Below are 26,417 nucleotides of genomic sequence, written 5' to 3'. Positions count from 1 at the left end.
CCCATCTCCTGCCTCAAGGGAAGGGCAGTGCCAGCACAGGAAAGAGGATCCCACAGGGAACTCAGTGAAAACCTGGAGATAAAGTTTTGATTTGAGACAGGCAGGAGGGAAAATCCACAACTAAATCCATGTCCCAGTAAGGATGTCCAAAGCACCCAAAGTGAGACCCTTCAAAATCCACAGCCTGGGCTGCCTCTCCTGACTACAGACACAAACGAGGAATCAGCCTTTCTTATTCAGATGTGAATATTAATGAGGAACCTCCCTGAGAAGCATCAAAGATGAAAAGGGACAGCTTCTGCAGTTGGCACAAGAAAAATCGACATGAAAGGAGAAATTAGAAGAGATGAAGTGGGGGGGAGAAGAGCATTTTGAGAGAATATAGGAACAGATTTATCTGGCAAGAAGAAAGTCACAATAGAGATTAAAAAAAAAAAAAAAAAGAGAGGGCAGGCTGAAAAGACTTTTAGGAAAATGGAATCATGGAATATTCTGAGCTGGAAGGGACCCACAAGGACCATCCAGTCCAAGCCCTGGCCCTGCACAGACAGCCCAACAATCCCACCCTGAGAGCATTGTCCAAACCCTCCTGCAGCTGTGCCAGCCTTGAGGCTGTGCCCATTTCCTGGGGAGCCTGGGCAGTGCCCAGCACCCTCTGGGGGAAGAACCTTTCTCTAAAACCCAGCCTAAACATCCCCTGACACAGCTCCAGAAGCAATGCTAAGTAAAACCCAGCACACAGTAAGGCAGCCTGCCCAGGATTCCCACCCCTGGCATTCCACAGAGGAGTTTGTTCTGGGGTAACACCTGAGCATCACCAACATTTAAGCAGCAGAACATGAAGCAGATGGCAGTAAATGAGCAAAACCACAGCAACCTTGGGGGAAAAAAGGTCTAAGAGGAAGGAGAGAATGGGAATATCAAGGCAGGCTTAATGGAACAGAAGTACAAACACTTGAGAGTGTTTAACACCAAATCCCAGACTAAAAATTGGCAGGGGCCTGGAGTGCCAGGACAAGGGGGAATGGCTTTAAACAAAAGGAGGGCAGGGATGGATGGGATAACGGGAAGGAATTGTTCCTGGGAGGGTGGGCAGGCCCTGGTACTGCCCAGAGCAGCTGTGGCTGCCCCTGGATCCCTGGAAGTGTCCAAGGCCAGGCTGGATGGGGCTTGGAGCCACCTGGGATAGTGGAAGGTGTTCCTGCCATGGCAGGGGTGGGATGGGCTGATCTCTGAGCTCCCTTCCAGCCCAGTCCAGGCTGGGATTGTGTGAACAGGCAGTTCAGGCAGAGGCAGCCTCCCTCCACAAGCACAGCCCTTGAAGTGTTTCACTCACAGCTGTGCAGCTCTGCTGAGGCCACTGCCAGCTCCTGCAGGCACTCACAGCTCCATTGTCTGTGGGATTATAAGAAAAGGGAAAACTACTGGGCTGGGTTTTAATCTGCCTCTTCCCAGTTTCACAATGTGCTTTTTAATCCTTAAAGGATGAACAAGAGTGCCTCCATCTTTAGCTCCCCCTCCTCTCTCATGCTGATCCCCCCTGGCTGCCCCACTCCTCAGGGGGGTTGCTCCTGCCTGGACCAACTTCACCTCCCTTTTTCTCTCCCCACACTGACCCACAGCAAGCTCAAGCCACCAGGACACCCAGCACCAACCACCACCAGGTTCTTCTGCAGCTGTGCACAGCCAGCTCCTGCTTTTTGCTTTCCCTGGGCATTCATCAGCATCTTAACCTGAAGGGGCTGCAGCTGATTCCTCCAGGATTTGCTGCTGCATCTTTTCAACATGAAAAAAAAATCAATTATTTATTCCTAGACATGATTTCCTACTTTTAAAAAACTTTCATGCACAAGAGGACCCTGCCTCTTACCTGATGGCAGCTCAGCTCAAGCCTTTAACAAGAGCAGTCAAAATGAACAATTTCCTTTGTCCTCCCCTACAGAACCCAAGTAAATGTGAGCTGGGATTTTCCCCATAAAAGCCAAGTCTGCCCTTCTCCAATATCTCATTTATCCATCCCCTATCGACCCCACTCTCAATTTCAACTCTGGTTGCACTCTGAGTGTGATCCACGCACACAGAGGCCAATTCTGCCTTTGTCACACCCAGGCAGCCACAATGGAGTCAAGATGCTTCAGTGGGTGTGATCCTACACCCAGCTGAGCCTACAGAAACCCCTACAACCCAGCTTGAACCTACAACAACTCCTATAACCCAAACCTGAACCTACAGAAACTCCTATAAGCCAGCTGAACCCACAAAAACTCCTACAACAACTCCCATAACCCAGCTGAACCGACAACTCCTATAACCAGGTGAACCCACAACAACTCCTACAACCCAACTGAACCTCCAACAACTCCTACAACCCAACTGAACCTACAACAACTCCTACAACCCAGCTGAACCCACAGAAACCCCTACAACAACTCCTATAACCCAGCTGAACCTACAAAAACCTCCTGCAACCCAGCTGAACCCACAAAAACCCCTACAACCCAGCTGAACCCACAACAACTCCTACAACCCAACTGAACCTACAAAAACCTCCTACAACCCAACTGAACCTACAACAACTCCTACAACCCAGCTGAACCCACAACAACTCCTACAACCCAGCTTGAACCTACAACAACTCCTACAACCCAACTGAACCTACAAAAACCTCCTACAACCCAGCTGAACCCACAACAACTCCTACAACCCAGCTTGAACCTACAACAACTCCTACAACCCAACTGAACCTACAAAAACCTCCTACAACCCAGCTGAACCTACAACAACTCCTACAACCCAGCTGAACCCACAGAAACCCCTACAACAACTCCTACAATCCAACTGAACCTCCAACAACTCCTATAACCCAGCTGAACCTACAAAAACCTCCTGCAACCCAGCTGAACCTCCAACAACTCCTACAACCCAGCTGAACCCACAAAAACCCCTACAACCCAGCTGAACCCACAACAACTCCTACAAGCCAGCTGAACCTACAAAAACTCCTACGACCTAGCTGAACCTACAAAAACCCCTATAACCCAGCTGAACCTACAACAACCCCTATAACCCAGCTGAACCTACAACAACCCCTATAACCCAGCTGAACCTACAACAACCCCTACAACCCAGCTGAACCCACAACAACTCCTACAACCCAGCTGAACCTACACAAACCCCTACAACCCAGCTGAACCTACAACAACCCCTACAACCCAAACCTACAGCAACTCCTACAACCCAACTGAACCTACAACTCCTGCAACCCAGTTGAACCCACGAAAGCTCCTACAACTCCTACAACCCAGCTTGAACCTACAACAACTCCTACAACCCAACTGAACCTACAACAACTCCTACAACCCAACTGAACCTACAACAACTCCTACAACCCAACTGAACCTACAACAACTCCTACAACCCAACTGAACCTACAACAACTCCTACAACCCAGCTGAACCTGCACTCTTCCCACCCCAAAATGCCCCAGCCCTTTGCAGGAACCAGTAAAGGAGTGATGCTGCCATGGAGGATTCCTCCTCCTCCTCCTCCTGCTGCTCTGGGCCACCTGCTGCAGTGACAGCACCCAAACCCTGCAGAGCACAAATTCAACCCCAAATCAGCCCAACTTCCCTGCCTGTGCACCCAAACCTGTGCTCTGACATCATCTGACCTTTTCCAGTGCCTTTAGCTGGGGCTCCAGGAGAGGTTTGTGCAGAAATACATCTAGAAAAACATTTCCCCTCTCCACCAGGGAAATGATGACTTGTTTATGCAACACATTTCTGAAAACATTTTTTAGAACTGCAGTCATGTCTCCCAGATTGCTATGCTGGTTGTCAAAACAGAGCCTCTTTTTTTCCCTGACTGCACCATATGTAATCCTAAATCCACTTTCCCTAACTTGATATCACCCATGCAAGATTTGGAGATGATTAGTGGAAAACACACAAATGAGACACTGTTCTCCAGAGAACAGCCCAGCAGGGATAATCTGACTGGGTTTATATTTATTAGCCTGATGCACATCTCACTTTGTTTAAGCAAAGCTTTTGTCAAATGTCAAAAAAAAAAAGTTAATGCAATCCAAGGCATGGTCTCAAAGGGAATTAATGCTGATCTGGAAGCAGCACAAAAGCCTTGGTTACAGCAACAGGGAAACAGTGCAAAGGGGCCCATTTTCCTTCACTTGCACAGAGATCCACTAGGAGAAAAAGGCTGATTTCCTAAAAAGTGGGGTGGGGAACACATGTTCTGTGGGCATGAGAGCATCTCCCTGAGCTGATGGGGAGAGGAGAAGGCTCCATAAAGGATCCCAGCACAGGCAGTGCCCTGGATGCTCTCCCTGCCCTGTATCCCATCCCTGAGAGCTCTGCTCTGGCAGCACCCTCACCTCAGCTGCACAACTGGTTTTTATCTTCCTGCAACAAGGCTGATAGCCACTTACTCCATTTCATTTCCCTGCTGCCTGTGAAGCCATCAGGACATGAAACCAGCACTAAAAACCTGGCACTTAGCACAGCTGCATCCTGAAGCCAGCACAAAGCCAAGCAAGCAGGGAAAGGCTCAGTCAGCCAGCACCTTTTGCCTGAAAAGTGCTTCAAAACAGTTAACAACAGTCAGAAAAAGATAAACTGTGACTAAAAGCTCCATTAGGAAAGAGTTTCCTTCCACAGCTGCCTATTTAAAAAGCACCTGCTACCACCAGGCCTTTTGGAAAACACAGGACCATGCAAGTCCCAAGTATATATTTTGGAAACCCAAACCATTGCTCACATGAACTTCAGACTCAGAGGCTGCAACACAAAGCCTCTCTCAGCTCTCCCTGCAGATAAAGCTGCAGGTTTGGAGGAAGCCAGAAGGAAGGAAAAAGCATCAGGATGCCAAGGTCCATTCCCTACCATTCCTGTGGCTCCTCCTCCCCCTCCTGAGCACCTGGGGAATTATTGCAGTGCCTGAGATCTAAATCAACACAGAACCACTGCAAATATCCATTTGTTAATCCTTCTCCATTTGAGGCTTATAAAGCTGAATCTTTCCTTTGCCAGAACTGGTAATATGACATATTAATAAAAAAAAAACCACTCATGGAATCACGAATCAGACTGTTGTGGGTCTCTGCAAAAATCCTGCCCTCTGGCTATGCTCTTATTTGTGTTTCCTGGGTGAACCAAAAACCTCAAGTGTGTTTTCCAAGCTCCAGCAGGCTCCCACCACCTCAGGCACATACTTTTAAACTCAAAGCCCTGCACCAGAAATGATATCTTTAAAGGAGCCCATGCAGAGCTCAGTAATCAGAAACCAATTTGTTCACCTAAGAGACCAAACCCCTGTGCCCTTATAGTCCTGGCCCTGGTGCTTTTCACACTTGCTATTTTACAACATGCAAATGAGGCCTATTAAAGCATAATTTGGGAGAAGTGAGCTATTTTTGCACAAGCCCTCTTGCTTCATCTTAACCTATAATGTGCTCTAGCAAACCACACTGTAAACTGAGCCCTTGCTAAACCCCTGCACCCAAACACTTGAAATTCTCCCTTCAAATTCTGTTCCCTACTAATCCTATAACCTTCTTTTTCCTTTACATGAGCTGAGAAAGGAAAGTTGGGGGTCAGTTTATATTCTTTGTCACCCCTGTGCCACTTCCTCAGGTAAACTCGACCCCATCAGCCACTGAAATCCATTATAAAGAATTCTTTTCATGTTTAGGGAAAAAAAGGTGCCAAAAACTCCACCTAAAGATCTAAAATGTAGTTCAAAGCCAACAAATAAGGGTGTCAGCCTCTACTCCAGTAACACCACCAGCACTCACTGTTCAGAAAATAATTAACACAATCAAGTGCAGCCTTAAATCCTTAATAAAGAGCAGCCACTGGGAGCAGGACAGGGGGGAAACAGTCTCCAAATCTCCAAAGATCCCCCCAAAAGCAGCAGAGAAGGTGTGACACTGAATGCACACTGCAGAACCTGCAGGGAGCTCTGTCCTTGGGATCTCTCACACACAAAATGTGCTCAGCACATCAAGGCAGCTCCTGGGGCCCATCAAAACCACCTCAGGCTCCTCCTCCCCCTGGAAGGGATTTGTTTTTTCCCAGGCAGAGGCAGAGGGAGGATGAGGATGAGGAGAGCAGTGCAAGCTGCTGCCAGCAGCTGGAGCAGACCCCAGCACAGCTACGGCATTCTGGATTTGTATTTAAGCAGCAGCGCATCAGAGTTCGCATCCCAGAATGAAAACAAAGCAAACCCCAAAATAAACTTCACTCTCTTACTAATTAAAGGGATTCTTTCCTCCAGGAAGGCCAACACAAACCGCTGCAGTGGGGTTAAGGATGTATTTTTAGCACTCAGTCCTTCCAGCATTTTTATGGAGGCTGTGCAGGGAAACCAGAGCCTGACTGCCCCTGTAGCATCATCAAAAGCTCTGTCTAGGAAGGGTTGGGGTTTTTTTCCCCCTTAAATTTATTTGAAATGCCACAAGATATTTGCATAAGCTAAATCCCAACAATACTGGAATTTCCTCTCCAGCATCCCCATTTTCATTCCCTGTCAAGGATCCAGTGAATTTTGACAGCCACCAGAGAATGGTTTGGGTTGGAAGGGACCCAAACCCATCTCATTTCACCCCTGCCATGGCCAGGGACACCTTCCATTGGACCAGGGTGCTCCAAGCCCCGTCCAACCTGGCCTGGAACACTTCAAGGGATGCAGCAATTTCAACAGAATATCTTAATTAATAATTCTGGCACATTTTTTAATTGCCTTTGCTGCCCTTTCCACTTCATTCACAGCAGTGATGAGGGCTTACCATACTGCAGGTCACACTGCCAACAAATAATGTTATTTAGAAGATAAAAGCCTGAACTTACGAGTGATAGGTATGGGTTTGAAAGCAAAGGAAAAACAAGCATTTCCAAATTTACTGTCTACATCTACCTTTAGAAAACTGACCCTCTCCCACTTCCAACAAAGGAAGGAAAAACACCTCATGTGACTTTAAAGGTGTTTTCAGACAACTGAACTCCCCAGAGTCAGTCATTTATCTTTCAAATTAAATACAGGTGTCACCACAATCCTTATTGTTTTTTTAAAAAAGAAGGGAAATATGCTGAATTTCAAAAAGGGACTATTGGAAATGACAGCACAAGAAAACTGTTCCCAAAGGCACAACATATGAAAATCTCACTTTCCCAGTGCAAGTTCAAGTCCCAGTTCAAGTTTTCTAACAAGCCAGCAAGTTTCCACTTGTAACTTGGTCCCAAATGATGGCTCTAAGGTTGTTCCAACCACATTCCAGATTTTTTTCTCTTGACTGCTCAAGACACGTAACCCCAGGATTAGAAAAATGACAGCAAGTTGTACTTGATGGAAGCAGAGCTGGAAAAGTGAGGTGCCTCCTGCTCTGAGTGCTCTGTTCAGGGAAATCCAAAGCTGGTTTAATACAGAAATCTGAACAATTAATTCAGATTCACTAGATGTGTTTATTATCCATATATGCAAGAAAATGAGGGGACAAACCTTTATATATGGTGGTAAAGCAATCCCAGCAGTGAAATCTCTTCATTCCACAAAACTCTAAGGTTTTTCCATGTTCAGGAATAAACAATTTCATCCTAACACCAACAAGAAAACCCAGCTCATATTATAACAGTGGTTTGGGTGACCCCCAACACCTGAAATCCAAGTCTTCAGCCCACTTTAACAGAAGGCAAAGGTAATGCCAGCTGTACCAGCTGGCCCCAATTAAACCCCTCACCTTTATCAGCTCTGGAAGCATTTCCAGGTGGGCTGAGAAGCTGAGAACCACCCACCATTCATATCCCTGCTGACTCACACCAACATTAATCAGCTTTTAAAGGTGGTGCTCTACCACCTTCTGCAAATTACCACCAGCTCAGGGAGATGAGAAGAGCACAGTGAGGGACCTGACAAGACACACCTGGATGTGCATCAGAATATTCCCCATTCAATAAAAGGGTGAACAGTTCTAGCAGCTCCTGCTTATTTATGTAAAAACACACTTCCAGTTATTTAAAATTACAGAATTTGGCTTGGAAAGAGCCTTAAAGGATCCTCTGCTGCCATGGGCAGGGACAGCTCCCACCAGAGCAGGCTGCTCTGAGCTCCACTCATCCTGTGCACTCCAAGGAAAGGCACAGAACACAGATTCCAGATAATCCCTCTTGCCCAACCCATTCTCCCTTTATCCACACCATAAGATGAATATCTCAGGACAATTTGCTCCCTTTATCTGCACGAGCAGAATATTTACAGATCATTTCAGGACTGGCCATTTCCCAGTTTATCAGGGAGCCTAAAAGAGGGGGAGGATCACATCCTGCTGCCTTTCCCTCTGGTAGGATCTACAGGAGGTCCAGAAAAGGCTCAGAGCAGCTTGAGCAGCATCACCTTAGCAGGCTGCATGACAAAATTAAAGGCTGCACACAAACCTACTGTTTTTATAGCAGAAAACAACAGTTCTGATGAAAAAGCTGGACAGCAAACCATGTAAACTGAAAATATTACCTTGCATGGGCTCAAACTGCCCTCTCCAATGAAACCTTTGCATCCCTGCTTCTAGAGGTGCCTCCAGGCTCCTGAAATGCTGCCTCCCTTGGAGGAAATGCTGCCCAGGTGCTTCTTGTGAGGGGATTTGCATTAACCCTGCCCAGCATCACAGCTGAGCATCATCAGCATGCCCTGCTCCATCCCAAACACCAGGGATACACATCAGAAAGTGTCTGCATCCCTGTTACAATCACAGAAAATTCAGGGTGCAGAAGACCTCCAAGATCAAGCCCAAGTAGCTAAGCCAGGTGTGCGCTTACAACCAGACATGTTTGTCATCTGTAAAGCTCTAAAGCAATTATCATGGTGAATTATACCAAAAAAAGAGAAAAATCTCAAACTGTGTTCCCTATTAAATTGCTTTAGGCACTGTAATACACGAGAAGAATGAACAGAGTGATCCAGGGAAGCATTAGATGCGTTTTTCCCCATTAAAAAGGCAGGCAGGCAGTCACAGAGGGCTCCCAGAGAGTCACTGGATGAAGAAATCTCTGCCCAGACCAGTCTCCAAAGGAAGGAAAAGCCTGAGCTAAATGCACTAAAAAAACCCACCATGGATTTCAGGCTGAAAATTGTTCCTGTGAATGAAACCCTTGCTCAGGATTGCACCTGGCACCAAGAACTGAAAACCTCTGGGTGCTCTCATCACCCCTGCACCCTAAAATATCCATGAGGATTTGTATTCCCAAGGCTTTGCTCTGCCACTGGAGTCCCTCCATCCTTCCCCAGAATTCACAGCCTGCCTCCCTCATTCCCACATCCAACAAAGGAAAGGAGCATTTGCACCTGGAGGGAAAAAAACCTCACGGTGATTTTAAAGGTGTTTTCAGACAGCTGAACTCCCCAGAGTCAGGCATTTATCTTTTAAATTAAATAGAGATGTCATCACAATCCTTATTGTTAAAAAAAGAAAAAAGGGAAATATGCTGAATTTCAAAAATGGGAAATCACAGCATGAGAAATGGAAAGCTGACATTCCCCAGCTGATATCTAGGCAGTGAAATGTCCATGAGGAATTATGAGATTTTCTGCAGAAACCAAAGAATAAACAGTATAAATTTCCAATGCTTTGAGACTGTATTTGCCAACCTGTACTCAGTGTTTCCCCCAACACAGACACACAGTGAGCATTAAGCATTTTGGAGATATAATGAAGCATTTGGCAATCAGACCCTCAGAAAGTCACTGATTTACCCCAAACCATGACATCCACCTTAACCACACCACAACACTCCAGTGAATAAATCTCACCACCCAGACCAAAACCTGCTGTGGAGGGAGAGCCCCTGGAGCTGGAACAGCTCCTTTACCAAGAGAGCAGCACCCAAACCTGAGCTGGGGAGCCCCAAAGCACACAAATCCCCTGACTGCCCCCAAAACACCAGCAATAAAGGAGAAATGTGATGCCCTCCTTCCCAGGCTGCTCCAGCACAGGATGTTTCTTCTCAGGAATTCCCAAATTATTTCCAGAAGTGGTTTATAACATGCCCAGGGACCAAAGCTGCCAACAGCACAAGAGTTTATTGAAAACTTGACCTTTGGGGTTTTTGCATTGATCCCCCAGCCTTTATTGGTATTTTCCAAGAAAATCCTATACTGAAATCTCACTTTAATATAAACAGCCACAGAGTTTCCAGCTCAAAAATCTGCTGCAGGAATTAAAGGCCACACTCCTTCCTGAAAATTCAGGTGACCAGAACCTCAAAGGCACTCAAGACTTCAAAAGCTGCACTGTAATTCAAGCTGCATTTAAACAAACTGGCTCCCACTCCATGTACCAATTAGTGTCCTGGAAATGCTCCTCAAAAATGCTGCCAAAATCTGTGACAGAATCAGTAAAAATGCCCTTAAAACCCCCAAAACAAAACATAAGAAAAAAACAAACAAAAAAAACCCAAAACAAAAACAACAAGAAAACAAAAAATCAACCAAACAAAAAAACCACAACAAAACAAAACAACAAAAAACCACCAAAACAAACAAACAAAAAACCCACAAAAAACCCCACAAACAAAACTAAACCAAAAAAAAACACCAACCAAAAAGCCTCAAAACCACTTTGAAGCCCAAGGTTTTAAGCACAAGTCATCCACTGGAAAAAAACATGACATTGAAATGAAGGAAAAAAAAATACAAGTGAGAATGCTGCAAAACTGCTTATTTCAACACCCAGCTGATTTTATTGCTTCTGCCATCACTTTTTCCTAGGTTTGGCCTGCTGGGTGCATATTCCACTAAACAAACATGAAGAAATAAAGGTGGTAAAATTCACTTTAAGTGATTTCATGAGTTGGAGTTGAACACAAGTGCCTTTATTACTCAAAAATTCCCAGCCCAGAGAGCAAGGACACAGCCTGACTCCAAACTCCTATCACACACAGCTCACCAGCTTAGCCACAGCCATAAAATTATTAAATATGCATGGCAATGTGCCTGAAATAAAGGCATTGCAAGCAAACTCCATTGGACATGGATTTATACATTATATATAAAAATTATATATATATAATTTATATATATATAATTTTTATATATATATATGTATGTATGTATGTATGTATTTATATATTTATACATATATAAATACATAGATATATATGTAAATAAATAATATGTAATCCCCCAAAAATGCCACGCCACTGAAAAAAGGGAATTTAAAAATAAATTCCTCTGGCTGAAAAGGGTACAAGAGCTGACAAGATAAGCTGAAGTCCAGTGGTGTGAGCCCAAATTTAGCCTTGGTTTATCTGGGAGGTTTTTTTCGGAGGTTCCATGGGGCTCTTTGGGCTCTCATCCAGCACCCACTGCTTGCTGGTCAAGTATTTATCAAAGCTCATCATCTGAATGACTGAAAAAATGCACAGAAATCCATTTTTATTAATCTTAGCGGGGGAAAAAAACCAGTTTTATGTTTTTGCTGTGGTTTTTGTTCAGTTTTTACTGCACAAAACCCTTCCTTCCTCCTCCCTGAGGAGCTGCAGGGGACAGGGACAGCAGATGTAAACAGCAAAGGGCAGCAGTGTTTGTGATGACTGCAGTGACACATTCCTGGGATTATTCTGCAGCAAAGGAACTCAGCTTGGATCCAGAAAGAAATCAGCTTTTTTACTTGGGAGCGTGAACCACACAACCCTGCTGCACCAGTGGAATGCACAGAAGGAGTGGGAGCAGGAATTCTCCATCCCAAATTTGCAGAGCTCTCCGCAGCTGGGCTGGGGAACTCAGCTCCAACCTCTGGGTTGGCAGGGGCTGGGCAAGGAGGCTGGAAAAGCCAACAGGGCCACCTCAGAAGTCACCAGCAGCAGGTATTTGGGGACAGGGCACTGAGCTGGCATCCAGCTGCAACTGCAGGAAAGCTGTGGTGAAGTCCTGTGCTTGTGGGAACAGGGTCAGACACATTTTATAAATCATTGCTACACCATAACTGTGGTATTTTCTGGGTCCCCAGGATGAAGGAGGAATTGAGAATCTGACTCCATGTTCTTAGAAGGCTAATTTATTATTTTATGGCATTATATTAATTTATGGTATTATATTATAATTATATTATATTATATTAATACTATACTAAAGAATAAAGAAAGGATACATCAGAAGGCTTAACAAGATACTAACTAAAAACTCATGACTGGCTCCTCAGAGTCTGACACAGCTGATGGTGATTGGTCATTAAGTAAAAACAATTTACATGAAACCGATCAAACATTCACCTGTTGGATAAACAATGTCCAAGCCACATTCCAAAGCAGCAAACACAGGAGAAGCAAATGTGATAATATTGTTTTCATTTTTCTCTGAGGCTTCTCAGCTTCCCAGGAGAAGAAATCCTGGCCAAGGGATTTTTCAGAAAATGTGACAGTGACACATAAGCAGCTCCATCAGCCACTAAATGCTGCCAAGCCCCCAACACCAAACTGGTTTTCCATCCAAACTGGTTTCCCACACAAAAACAACGTGTCTCCATACTTCACCCCCACTATTTCTGGGCAACATCTCACTGATACAGCTGATTCTCAACCCTAAAAATACAGAGCAGGCACGCTCAGATCACACTCCATGTCTTCTTTATTTGGGGATGGAAAGGGATTTGTTATCAGCCAATTCCTGGCATACTTTGCAGGGTAGAGGTTAAGGCAAACTGTGACAGGAATATTCCCTGTGAGTGTAAAGAAGAGGAGCTGCACCTTAGCACCTCTGCCTGGTTACTGCACAACCTCCACAGGCATGGCCTGGGCTTCTCCTGCCACAGAAACCCCCAGGAGGGACTCCAAGAACAATTCCCTCAGTGTGCTCATTTCTTTTCCAAGCCAGCATTCCCAGGTGGAAGCTCACAAGGTGCCCAGACACACATTCAGGACCTGCAGGGATTTCACACTGAAGTTCCAATGGTACAGTGTGAAATAAAACATCTGAGACTGCCATCCATAATCCACAAGGAAATCAGAGCTTCCATTTTCATGGCAAAAGACATCTAATCATCAACAGCATCATTTAACAGTTACCTAGAACAAAACTGTGATTAACACAGCAAATAAATCCCACTTTGTACTGGAGTCCTTTATTTTAAGTGCAGCTTTCTGCTGCAGAAAAAGCAACCCCAGGAAAATCCTTCCCAGATGCTTCCTTGCAGAGCCTCACACTGGGGCATTTTCTGGGGTTTCTCGTGGCAGGAAGGAATGAACCTGACTCCATGTTCTTAAAAGGCTAATTTATTATTTTATGAAGCTATATTATATCAAAGAAAGCTATACTGAACTATACAAAATAGAGAAAGGATACAGAGAGAAGGCTAAAAAGATAATAATGAAAAACCTGTGACTCCTCAGAGTCCTGACACAGCTGATGGGGATTGGTCATTAATTAAAAACAATTCACATGGAACCAATGAAACAACCACTTGTTGGGTAAACAATCTCCAACCTACATTCCAAAGCAGCAAAACACAGGAGAAGCAAATGAGATAATATTGTTTTCCTTTTTCTCTGAGGCTTCTCAGCTTCCCAGGAGAAGAAATCCTGGGCAAAGAGGACTTTTCAGAAAATACGATGGTGATACCACACTTCATCCAGAAGGGACACAAAGGTCCCTCAAAATCAAGCACTGCTATTTCACCACCCCAAATCAGGATGGGTTCCAAAAGGACCAGATGAGAACAAAAGCCACCCAACAGGAAGGTTCCCGGTTTGAAATAAAGGATAATACAAATCCTGCTGCTGCTCTAGCTGAGATTTAGGTGGGAACAAGAGCTGAGTGGTCCTGACACCATCTGCAGGAGGAGCTGGCTCAGGAATGGCGCAGTGCAGGAGCCTCTGTGAACATCCAGGAGCGCAGAATGCCCAGGGACAGCCTCTGCCCTGCACTGATTTGTTCCTGCCACACTGGGAAGGGCACCTGGGGCAGGAACTGCTCTTACACAGCCTGGCAGGGCTCCTGGAAAGGTCTGCTCCTGGTTTTTAGCTTCACCACTGAAGTGTGACCTGGCCACTGGGGCAGACATGCACACAAGCAGGGCAAGGACACACTGCACATCCACCTGAGGACAGAAATAGCACATCTGCCCGGGACTGTGACATCTTAATCAGAGCTAAACTGAATGAAACCATCTGCCAAACTGGAAAACAAAGCTCTGCAGCCTTCACAGAAAATAGCAGCCATCATGTTTCTGTTTTACAGGCACAACTGAAGTGGAAAACTTTCAGATTCCATTACTAACCGTATAAATTAATATGTACATTCAAAAATATAAATATAACTATATATTCTATATTACTTTATTTATATTTTATTATTATAAATATGTTTATAATATATAATATTATACTTTACGATATAATATATTGGATACATTAAAATTATAAATATAAATGATATGTATTATATATCGATATAAAATTAAATATAAAAATACATATATAAAATATATAAATATATAGTATGTAATTATAAAAATATATTATATTATATATAAAATATATATAATATAAATATAAATAAATGTATATCTATATTTTATATATTTTATATAAATATGAAATATATAAATATAAAATACATATTATATTATAGATAAATATATATATCATATATAGATATATATTATATCTAATAATATAGTATTATATATTGTGATTTTAAGTTTTTATAATTTTATATTCTATACTTTATATATTCATATATACTCATTTTTATAAATTTATTTGTATATTTATATACAAATAATACAGACTGTTTCTATTACTATTTCTTTTAATTTTTTATCTTTTAATATAATGTATATTAAATATATTTATAAATCAAGCACTCAAAAAAAACCCTCAAAAAACCTGAAGGCTTTAAAACTTTGTATATTAAAATATCTAATTTCTATTTATACAGTTTATATACATATATATATTTATTTCTTTTAACTTGGGCATCCCTCAAAGTGCTTTTCAGAGCAAGTTCTTCCACCCTCCCAGCTGTGTTTCCTGGAGGAAGAGGGCAGTCAGAGCACAAACAAGCCTTTATCTGACTGCAGCGCTGTCTGCTCAGCCCCTGCTCAGGGTGAATTCTCCTCCCTGCTTTGGATTAAAAATAGACTCGGTCCAAAGTGCTGCAGGTCAGGGCACCAGCAGTGACTCAGGGGCCAGGACACACCTGAGCCTTGCAGGGCCTCCCCAGGTGGCAGCAGTAAAACCTGCCCATAACCTCAGGAATGCTCAAACCCACCAGAAAGCAAACCAAGGGCAGGATTTCGCTTTTCACTCCCCACCCTTTGTGTTGACAAGAGCAAGAGATAAGAAGGGGCAAAAGGGAAGGATTCCCAGGAGTTTTCAGAGCAGCCAAAGGGACTACCGGCATTTCCATGCCTCTGGTGCACACACACAAGCTGTTTGCACATCTTTATGCACAGCCAAACACTCTTATCTGATCCCAACCTGCTCTCTTCAGAGCCTGTCATTCTCAAATAACCTCACCCTGAGTCACCTGGGAAGCTCTGCAGATGCCTAAACTGAAAATAAAGGAATTTTTTTTTTTTCTGAGAACTTCGGTTCCCCTCCTTGAAGGCCCCATCCCCACCTCACCCAGAAGCTGAAGTTCAGCTCCTCATTCACAGCAACCTTCTAATCTCAAATACCATCATCTGCCCTGAGCAGTGACTTTGCAGCCAACTCAGAAATAACCAGGAATTCTGAAGGCTTAAGAAATGCTAAGATATTTTTGAGAGATTAGAATCAGATACAAAAATAACATATTTTGGCCAGAACTGCTCACATTCAAAGGCATTTCACCAGCACCCAGGTGACCCCACAGAGACAGTGCCCTGCAAAGGGAAGCTGAAGGAGGCCCCTCACTTCTGAACACTGCTTTTAAAACATCATTTTTTCAGAAACAGCCCTTTAGTGCTGCCCTCTTCTTCCTCTGACCCTTGGGAAACAACCCTGCTATGCACAAATCTACATGGAATTAAAAACATCTCTGGTTAACTCTTGAATAGCACAAGGCTGCCCAACACCGTGCTGGAAATCTGAGGAAATTCCTGGCTAACAGCACAAAATCAGCGATAACACCTTCTCCTGAGGGCAGAAATCAGCCTCTTTTTATTAAAACAAACTCTTCATTGGCAAAGTTAACAATTAAGGATGTAAGAAGGCTCTGGGGAGAACTCTCTGTGGACTTTGGGTACCTAAAGGGGCTTTATGCATGGGCAGATAGTGATAGGACAAGGGGGAACTGTGTTAAAGTCAAATATTTAGATGAGATATTGGGAATAAATTATTTATTCAGAGGATGCTGAGGCGCTGCAGAGGCTGCCCAGAGAAGCTGTGACTGCCCCTGGATCCCTGGAAGCGTCCCAGGCCAGGTTGGATGGGGCTTGGAGCAACCTGGGATGGTGAAGGTGTCCCTGCCATGGCAGGAGTGACACTGGATGGGCTCTTCATGGGCAGGGGACAAGAGGACACACACAATGACAGGGTAACATTGACAGCCAGGGAGGATCTGCCATCCTGGGAGCAAGGAAAGCAACAATCTGCACCAGGGATGAGGCAAAACAGGTGATTTTCAATTCAAGTCAGGGTAGAGAAGACAAAATTTTAATTTCTCTCCAAGGTCTGAGCACAATCCCCTGAAAGCTGTGAAGAGCAACACATGGTCAATTTTAACAGCTTCAGTAATTAAACTGGAGAAAAGTTAAACCTTGTCTCTTCCATGAGCACAAAATGGGATTTTTCCCTGCAGGACACAGAGGTCGAGGCACAAAAGCTGTTGCCTTGCCAACATAAATATTTCTGTATCTGTGACCAGGGGAGCTTCTGAATTAGGATGTTGCATAAAGACCAGTTGGGTCAACATCCCAGTTTCCCAGGCATTTAACCCCAGCCAGGAACACAACAGGAGCCCTGGAAGAGCAGGGGATGTCTCAGGCACTCTGTCATTGTGACACTCAGCCCAAAGAAAGCTTTGGGCTTTGGGAGCCTTGGTTTTGGGAGCAGGGAGAGCATCAGCTCTGCAGGAATGCTCAGAAGAGCATTCTAACTGTCAAAATAAATAAATAAATAAATAAATAAATAAATAAATACTAGCAGGGTTAAGGGGCACTGTTGATTTCTCCAGGAGTCAGCCTAAGCAAAGGAGTGCCACTTCTTAGTAGTGAGGACAAAAGTAACTGATTAAGGTGAAATATTGAGCTTTTAACACCCAAATAACACCTGCAACCCCAGAAGCAGCAGAGAAACTAAGGAGAGGGGCAGCTCCATAAATGCCTCGCACATCCCTACAAATCAAATCCAATCCAGCTGCACTGAGTGGTTCAGCACCCACTTTTTACATTGGCATTGTTTGCATGGGAATAAGAGGGAAAAAATTTTTCATCAGTGGTGCAGAAGCCTGTTCTCAAACCCCACACATGTATATGTATTTGTATATACACACCAAGTCCTAAACCAGCATTTTCAGGAATCCAGATTCTCTGTCAAAGGAGCCAGACAAGCTGACTGACAAATACATGCAAACAAAGAGGGATTATAAATCACTTGGAAGCAGCAGGAGCTGGCAGCACTCAGCACAGTATTTGAGCTCCCCTTCATATCTAAGTAGCAAAACAGCAGCATCTAATCCTTCCAAGTAGGAAAAATCTGCTGGGAGGCTTCATTCACAAAATGGGAGCTGGGAAGAACAAGAACCTTCTACTAACACTGGGATTTTCCCAAGAAACTTTGAATTTATTTCTTATTAAATACCTTCAAGGCTGTAATGAACTTCCCCAAGCTCAGCAGTTGAGACACATCATCAATTCATGTAAAAATCAAAGTTGCTTGATATAAGCAGAAGTGACATTGCTGAATCTTTAATTCAACAGCTCTATCTGTAGGTTAGTGGAAATAAAGGTACAAATAAGGGGTGTCAGGCAATACAGAGGGAATATTTCTCCAAGCAAGGAGACAGACTTGGAGCACCACCCACGTAGAACATTTAGAGCCAGCAAACACAGAGCTGCCTGCCTTGTAAATCCCAGGGCTGGACTGGCATTACAGCCAGATCCTGCAGGGCTCCTCACAAAGCCCTTGCTGTAACATCTCAATGCATGGAGAGATTACTCTGGGTTATCACTTCACACAAGTGACCTTTACAGCTTCATCTGGGCAGCCTCAGCAGAACCCAAACCACGAACACGAGGTTAAATGATGATTGAAGTGAAGGCACTCCACAAACACCCCTCCAAATGAGACCTCCTGACCAAGTGACCCTGATGTTCCAAAGCCCTTCCAGCTGCTCCTGCAGCCCAACAGCTGCACTGCAGGTCTCCCTGCCTTGCTTCCCTTCTTGTTCCCAAAGGAAACCTCAGCAAATAACAAGGCCAACCATTAATGCTGCCTGTGATGATCAAAAAAAGCTTGCAGAAAGCTGCAGCGTGCTGTTTGCTTATTCTCTCGCTGGCATTCCCCGCCTGCTTTGCTTTGGAGCAACATTTGGTACTATTTTGTCAATAAAGCACAAGTATTTGTCACACACTGTCATTATGTAGCAGCCTGAACCATCCAAACTCATCCAACACCCCTTTTTCAACTCCCATCAAGATAATAGCTTTATGCTGGATGCTTTTCATGAGCAAAATAGATGATAGGGTTCAATATAGTGACATTTCTTTCTCCTCACACATGAAAAAAGCCATTCTGTGGTTTTTGGCAGAAAGGGCCTCTCACTGTGTGTTTACTGCAGTTGCCATGGGGAAATCCCAACACCACTTATCAAAAGTAACACCAGCACATTAACAGTCTGCATTAATGATTTCTTGTTACATCCTAGGCAGCCCAAAGTGCAAAGGAATATTCAGGCATTTAAAACATTTGCTCTCTGTTTTCCAAACATCAATTCCTGAGGTTATGGCCATGCAAAAGAAAATCCCACACCTGCCATGGTTTTACATTCATTGTAGCGACTGCAGAGTTGAACTTGGGCAAACAGTGCTTCGACTACTGCTGGTCATCAGCTCTGTGGGATCAAAATTAGCTCTGCCCTGCAGCAGAGAGCCAAACTGCTCCTTCAAATACGCCCAAGTGGTTCTTCAGTGGTGATCTAGGAATCCAAGACCTGGATGCAGCCCTGCTAATGATCTTACACTGCTTTGAAATTGTATTTTGTGAAATGGGAGTGATGGCAGGTTCTGGCTGCTTCACTAGAGGAAGGGTTCAGCATCTGGTGCCAGTGATTTCATTTTGCAGGGCAAAATGGCCATGACATCCAGCACAGAATTGCAGTCAGGTCATGCAGCAACTATGAGCAACTAAAAACCTCCCTCTGCTCTGAGGAAAAAGCTCATCTGCCACCTCACATACAGACTCCACCTCTGAAAAACCAGCAACTGCAGACTCACCAGGAGGAGCAGAGAGTTCCAGAGGAAGCCCACGCTCCTCAGAAACACAGAATCCTCTAGGTTGGAAAAGCCCTCCAGGGCCATTGAGCTGAACCTGTGACTGATGCCCACCTTGTCACGAGTCCAGGGCACTGAGTGCCACATCCAGGTGTTCCCTGGACACCTCCAGAGATGAGACTCCAAACCTGCCTGGGCAGCCCCTTCAATCCCTGAGCCCCCTTTCCATGGGGGAATTCCTGCTGATGTCCACCCTGAGCCTGCCCTGGCCCAGCCTGAGGCCGTTCCCTCTGCTCCTGTCCCTGTTCCCTGGAGCACAGCCCGACCCCCCTGGCTGTCCCCTCCTGGCAGGGAATTCCAGAGAGGGAAAAGATCTCTCTGGATCCTCCTTTGCTCCAGGCTGAGCCCCTTCCCAGCTCCCTCAGCCCCTCCTGGGGCTCCATTCCCTGCCCTGGACATTCTCCAGCCCCTCAGTGTCCCTCTGGCTGTGAGTGGCCAGAACTGGCCCCAGCCCTGGAGGGGCCTCAGCAGGGCCAGCCCTGGGGACAATCCCTGCCCTGGGGTGTCACACCACGGCTGGCACAGCCTGGGGGTCTCTTGCCCACCTGGGCCCACTTTCAGCTGCTGCTAAAAGTTCTTTACCAGCAGCTCCAGGTCCTTTCCTTAAGGAACTTTTCCAGCCACCCCACCCTGAGCCTGAGGTGCTCCATGGACAGGACCTGGCACTTGGCTTCTCCTCACACTGAGCAACCTCAGGCTCAGGGCAAGGAATTAGGAGGAAAGGAAAAGCAATATCGTGTTCTGAATGTTGCTTTTCCTTGTGCAAGCTGTGCTTTGGTCATCTGCATGAGACCACACATGTTTACCTGGAGTGGTAAACAAGGAACAGGCAGATCTCTGGCAAAACAACAGAGCACTAATTCAATTTACAGGGCTCAGTTTGGGAGGGAATGGAGATGAATGCCTGCACAACACTTTGCAGAAATATTCAGTGATCTGCCCCAACAAAGTTACCCATTACTGCCATAAGGCATTTAACTGTCAACTTTATAGCAGAGGCATTAAAATTCTACATTTCTTTTCAATTTTAAGAGAAAAACAAAGACCACGGCTGCTAGCAGCTGGCACATCCTTCAATATTGTGCACACATTAATCCATCTCATTCTCTAATTCAGCCAGTGACCTTAATACCAGTTCAGTTCTTAATCACCTGGCTCTATCAGTGCAGCTGGCATTCATTTTGCTTGACACAAGACCTACCCAATAAATAATAATTTAAAAAAAACAAACTCTTAGACAATGCTTGAAAATGCTTGACCCCAACTACAATCCATTTATCTGCTGGGTTTTGTTTTCGTAACAACCTCTAGACAACACTCACAAGAACTGAAACAGTTGACAGAGTGCTGGGAGGCTTTTACTTCAGGAAATCAGGGACTCTCCAGTGCTGAAAAAGATTATGTTTATGCCAGCACAGCCAAAAAACCTGCAGCTCCACCCCAGGGAGGCCCAGAGCACCAGTCCCAGTGCATTTGCATCCCCCTGCTGAAATCCCATGTGCTCCAGGTCTGTGCCCAGCCATCCATGCACACCATGGGGATGCCAGCAGCGCAGCAGAGCAGTGACCAGGGCAGCAAGGAGATGACACAGAACTAACAGGAATTATCTCAAGTGGAGCTTTGCAAGGAAAAGGCTGGAGGCCTCCAACAGAGATCACTCAGCAGCTTCCCCCTGCTTCCCACGACTCTAAGCTGCAGAGAATTTGAGATAAGAGCTTAAAACTAACTCCTCTAAAACCTCGGGGGAAAAACCCTTGGAAGAGCAGTTTATTATATTATAATGATACTCTTTTTGATAGTCAACAGTTTTGATACCCAAATCTGCTTAGTGTATCCCAAAGAGAGGTTATTCAAACAAACTTATCTCAAACCAAAAGCAACAAGTGAGAACCACTGAAAAAGGAACTTTTTAACACCACATCCCACGCCCTCAGCCTCAGAGCCATCCTCCTCCTCCTCTTCCTCCAGAGCAGAGGGTTCCTCTCACCAGGAAAGAATAATGAAAACATCAAGGAGAAAAAAGTTTAGAGGAGGAATGACATTCCCCTTAAGGAGTTCTTCTAAATGGTTTAAGGCAAAAATAACTCCTCTGGCTTGAAGTTTATGGGAGTTTCTCTTTCTGCCTCTGGGGATAGTGGTCATGCACACAGAAAACCTTTCTTCCTTCAAATAAATGCATGCCCTGCTTCCCCCCTTGCAAGAGTTTTGGGAATTGTTACTTGCATAGGATTTGAGGCCAACAGTATCAGAGCAAATGGGGTTTGCAGGTAGGAAAGGAAAAGGCTTGAGATGCTCAGGGGCTCTTTAGTGACAGCATGAGTAACTACTGAGAGACTCCAGACTGATCCCAGCCAAAAATCAACCTTTACTGACTCCACAGCCTAAGTCAGACTCAGTAACATCAAAAAGACGTAGATTTAAAAATTCTTGACTCTTCTGCTTAAAAACTTGTTCAAAACTATGTTACACCTGACTGTGGTAGGCAAAGTAAGGTATTTCTTTTCAGGAAATATCATCCAAGCAGATATTGCAGTATCCAGGTGAGTATCTGAAGCTAAAAATGCCAACAAGCTACATTTCTTAAAACTTCTACTTTCTCTTAAGACCATGGGCAGGCTTTTTGTTGCAAGTAAAAAAAATCAAATAACTCATGCACAGCACCAAACACAGAGAATACCAAGACCATGAGGTGTAAAATCATAAAATCACAGCCTGGTTTGGGTTAAGAGGGACCTTAAACCCCATCTCATCCCACCCACTGGGACACTTTCCACGGTTCCAGGCTGCTCCAAGCCTCATCCAACCTGGCCTTGGACACTTCCAGGGAGGCAGGGGCAGCCACAGCTGCTCTGGGCACCCTGTGCCAGGGCCTGCCCACCCTCACAGCCAAGAATTTCTTCAAGTTTCTGGGAATAAAACCCACACTGAAATTAAGGTTTCTGGACAATTAGTCCAGAATGTGCACAGGACTGTCAGGAGCACACCAACTCCACATCAACTAAAAGAAGCAAAAGACAAGTTCTGGCCAAACAGCAGCTTGTTCCAAACTTAAAATATTGAAATATATTTGGCATGCTAATTAGTAATAACTAATTAAATATATTTCTTAACACACAGTAGGAGAAATTAAAGACAAATTAGTTCAAGTTCAGCTTTCTAACTGTCGCCAATGAGCAACAGCTGGAGCTGTGCACAAGCTTTTTTCCCAAGCTGCAATTTTATGGGAAAAGGGAAGGAAATAGAGCACACCAGGCCTGCTAACCCATAACACAAGGCTGCCACACTGCTGCCTACTGCAGCCACACCACTGGGACTCGTTTTGTGCACAAGGATTCATTGCCCCAGACAGATTTGGTAGTGGCACGCACAGGAAGAACCTCTCTGGAACATCTCAGTGCTGTTTACCAAGAGTTATTGATTAACTGAGGTCTCCTCCCAGGCTGGCAGGACTGTGCTCCCAGAACATGAGGAGAGCAGGAGCTGGGGTGTGCTGGCACAGGACAGGCATCAAGAGCCCCGTGAAGTAACTCCCTGTTGTGGTTACCTTGAACTTTAACCAAGGTCAGGCCACAATTTCCGTCAGGATTATTCCAAGCCCACATGAATGCCTCCACATCAATAAAACCTTACAGTCCTCAGCTACCAGGTCTAAATATTTGGCTCTGCTCCTGGTGCCTCAGACTCTGGGCACACTCCACTTGCAGCAGGAGCTCTGGATAGGGAAAAGGGCTGGCAGCAAGTTATTGCTTTCCCCAATAAACCACCTGGGCCCAACTCCACACCATCCTCTGCTGTACCTGAGCCTTTATGAAAGCTTAATCTAATTGAGAATTGTATTTTTCAGAAAAGCAGCGACTCAGAGATCATTTGCCACCTGATAAGCACTTGGTGCTCAAAGGGGACTGTAATTGCTGGTTAAATGTTTCATCACAGATACTTATTAAAGATCTGAAAGCACAGCTGGAGGAAAGCACTGGCTCACAATGAAGCTCCACAACCAGCATTTCTGGTTTGGCACGTCCCAGCCAGCGATACCGGGATGCTTGCAGGTCCTCACAGAAAGCAGCTCGTCAGCTCTTCCCTGCTGTCCCACAGCCAGGTACCTCCATCCCACAGCAAGGTCCTTGTTCAAGTTTTTCTTGTATCTGAGGGATCCACAAACCCCCAGAATTTCCTATCTGATTTCAACCTAGACTAGAAACACTCTGGCTAATTTGTACACAGCTATATAAAATTACTCAAATAATATAGTAATTCAAAGAGTAGCTATATAAAATTACTAAAATAATATAATAATTCAAGGAGTGTGGCTTCTGAGTCTGTACTGTGTTTTTCAGAAATACCTACCTCAGTTCAAGCTCATTTTATTACAATGACCATTTAGGATTTATGAGACATTTACACCAGTATTCACTCACTTCTCCAGCAGTGCCCATTTCTAACCAACACAACCCATCCTTCAGGTTACAGAAGCCTTTCCAAAAGGAGAAAGTGCCAGAGCTGTGCAGCACTGGGCCACCCAGTGACCTATATACAGCAGCACTCCAGACCAGCTTCTATTCCATAATTAAACAAGCCACACTTGCCTCACTCATCTGTCCTAAAATGCACAGCCAATCACCCCAGAGAGGGATTTTTGGTTCAGGAGGACACACAGCCTGACCTGCACTCTGCCCAGCTGCACTACCATGTGCTTCAAAGCACGCTTGATCCATAGAATTAGGAATGGTGCGGACTGGAAGAGACCTTAAACATCATCTCATTCCATGTCCCTTGCCATGGGCAGGGACACCTTCCACTAGCCCAGGTTGCTCCAAGCCCCATCCAGGCTGGCCTTGGGCACTTCCAGGTATCCAGAGGCAACCACAGCTGCTCTGGGAAACCTGTGCAAGGGCTTCTCCACCCTGATGTACCTCAGTGCAGCATCTCCCTCTCCTCGCACCCAGCAGCCCCTGACCCCACCGTCCATCCCCCAGCACCAAACACCGAGCACCCAGGGGCGATGAGCACGGGCACCTTTCTGGGGGGACCCGTTGATGCTCTCGGAGCTGGACTGCATCTCCACGGCGCCTCTCCTGAGGCTGCTGAAATAAGCCCTGGACCTGGAGAAGCTGCTGCGGGGGGAGCGCCCGTGGGGGCTACCGAAGAGGGCGGTGGGCCCGTCCCTGCGGGCGAAGATGCCGCTGAAGAAGCGCAGCAGCCGGTGCTCGCTGCCGGCGGCGGGGCCCTCCCGGCCCAGCCGCTCCGAGAGCCGCTGCAGGTCGCTGTTATCCAGGGTCCGGTTCTTGCTCTTGCTGCGCTCCCAGCGCTCCAGCCGGGACAGCGGCTCCGCCTGGCTCAGCACCTCGCCCACGTCCAGCGTGTTGCGCTTCTCGGGGGGCTCGGCGGGCAGCGCGGCGGGCGGCGAGGGCGGCGGCGGCGGCCCGGGCAGGCAGCCGGAGCTGCTGTGCCGCCGCACCCGGGCCGGCTCCGCGCCGCCGCCGCTCCAGTGCCTGAAGCTGAAGCTGCGCCGCAGCAGCCCCGAGTGCCGCCGCGGGCTGTGACCCCGCTCCGCCGGGGCCGGCTCCTCCCCGGGCCCCCCGGCCTCGTCCCCCTCCTGCCCGGGCGGCGATGCGGCGGCGGCGGCTGCTCCGGGCCCGGCGCTGCCCCGCTGTGCCCCCGCTCTCCGGGGCACCTTGAGGCGGCCCAGCTCCAGCTGCCCCGTGCTCAGCGTCCGGAAGGTGCGCAAGCCGCAGGGGCTGGGCACCCTGTCCCGCTCCTCGCCTTCCTCCTCGCCCTCCTCCTCCTCCAGCAGCAGCAGCCCGGCCCTGGTGAGGCTGGAGGAGCCCGGCGGGCGGCTCCGCCCGCGCCGGGGCAGCTCGGGGCCGGCGCGGCCGCTCTCGGGCCCCAGCAGCTCCTTCTTCACCATGGTCACGGAGATGCGGTACACGGTCTTCCTCTGCGGGGTGCCCCGCTGCATCCTCTCGGGGGAGGAGGCGGCGGCCGGCGGCTCGCTGCTGTCCAGGAGGTACATGATGGCTCTGCCCTTCAGGCGGGCATCGGCGCCGAGATGCACGGACGGATGGATGAATGGATAGATGGAGAATCGCTGGAAACGCAGAGCCACAATCCACTGCAACCCGGTTTAAAAAAATAATGAAATAAATAAATAGTAATTAAAAAAAAATGCTCCGGTGTCACACCCCGCTCTGCGGCGGGGTCAGGCTGCGCTCCGGCCGCGCTCCCCGCCGGCGGCCGGCGTCCATGGCAGCGGCATCCCGGAGAGGCGCCGAGGCACGGCTCACATCCACGGCACGGCTCACATCCACGGCACGGCTCACATCCTCCTCCTCCCGCGGAGCCCTGCTCCGCTCCTCACGGCACGGCAGCCGCAGCAGCCGCTTCCCAGCTCATTGTTTACAGCGCGGCCGCACGGCTGCGGACCCGGCCGGGTTTCTCCCTTCCTCTCTCGGCCGGGTAAATCCGATTAGCATCCGCGGCGGGTCCGGCGGGCGCGGGAAGGGCCGGCGGGAGCGGAGCCGGCGGTGCCGGAGCCCGGCGCACGCCCCGGGGCGGGCAGCGCGCAGCGGAGCGGCGGGGCCCGGACGCGGCACCGGCAGCCGCCAAGAGCCGGCGTGGAGTCCCGCCCGCCCGGAGCGGCGGCAGAGAGCGCCAGCATCGCCTCAACCAACTCCTCTCGGCAAAGGGATGCACATCACGTTTCCCTGACAGCAGCACCAGCGTTCCCTCGGCCAGCTCCTCTCGGGAAAGGGATGGGCATCCCACTTCCCTGACAGCAACACCAGGATTCCCTCAAACAGCTCCTCTTGGGAAAGGGATGGGCATCACGCTTCCCTGCCAGCAGCACCAGCCAGCCAGAAGCACGGAATCGACCTCTGCAGGTCGGCCAGTTCAAGCCCCTGGCCAGGCAAGGTTACCTAGAACACGCTTGTGTTCTCACAGG

General features: G+C 46.9%; 1 protein-coding gene across 9 annotated transcripts in view; it reads right to left on the bottom strand.

Moving 5' to 3' along the window:
* The window catches only part of AGAP1 (ArfGAP with GTPase domain, ankyrin repeat and PH domain 1), a 324,567-nt gene that overhangs the window by 231,585 nt on the left and 66,565 nt on the right, over positions 1 to 26,417 (bottom strand). The window contains exon 1 of one of the 9 annotated variants that reach the window (XM_030952231.1): positions 24,491 to 26,019. The exons of the other annotated variants lie outside the window; for them this stretch is intronic. Within the exon in view, the coding sequence (XP_030808091.1) occupies positions 24,491 to 25,487 (997 nt within the window). The 5' untranslated portion in view covers positions 25,488 to 26,019. Of the gene's footprint in view, positions 1 to 24,490; positions 26,020 to 26,417 lie in introns of those variants that run through there. 9 annotated transcript variants of the gene reach the window in all.

This window comes from Camarhynchus parvulus, chromosome 7, assembly GCF_901933205.1.
Source record: "Camarhynchus parvulus chromosome 7, STF_HiC, whole genome shotgun sequence".
Taxonomy (NCBI): Eukaryota; Metazoa; Chordata; class Aves; order Passeriformes; family Thraupidae; genus Camarhynchus; species Camarhynchus parvulus.
This window is presented reverse-complemented; position numbering and strand designations above follow the sequence as displayed.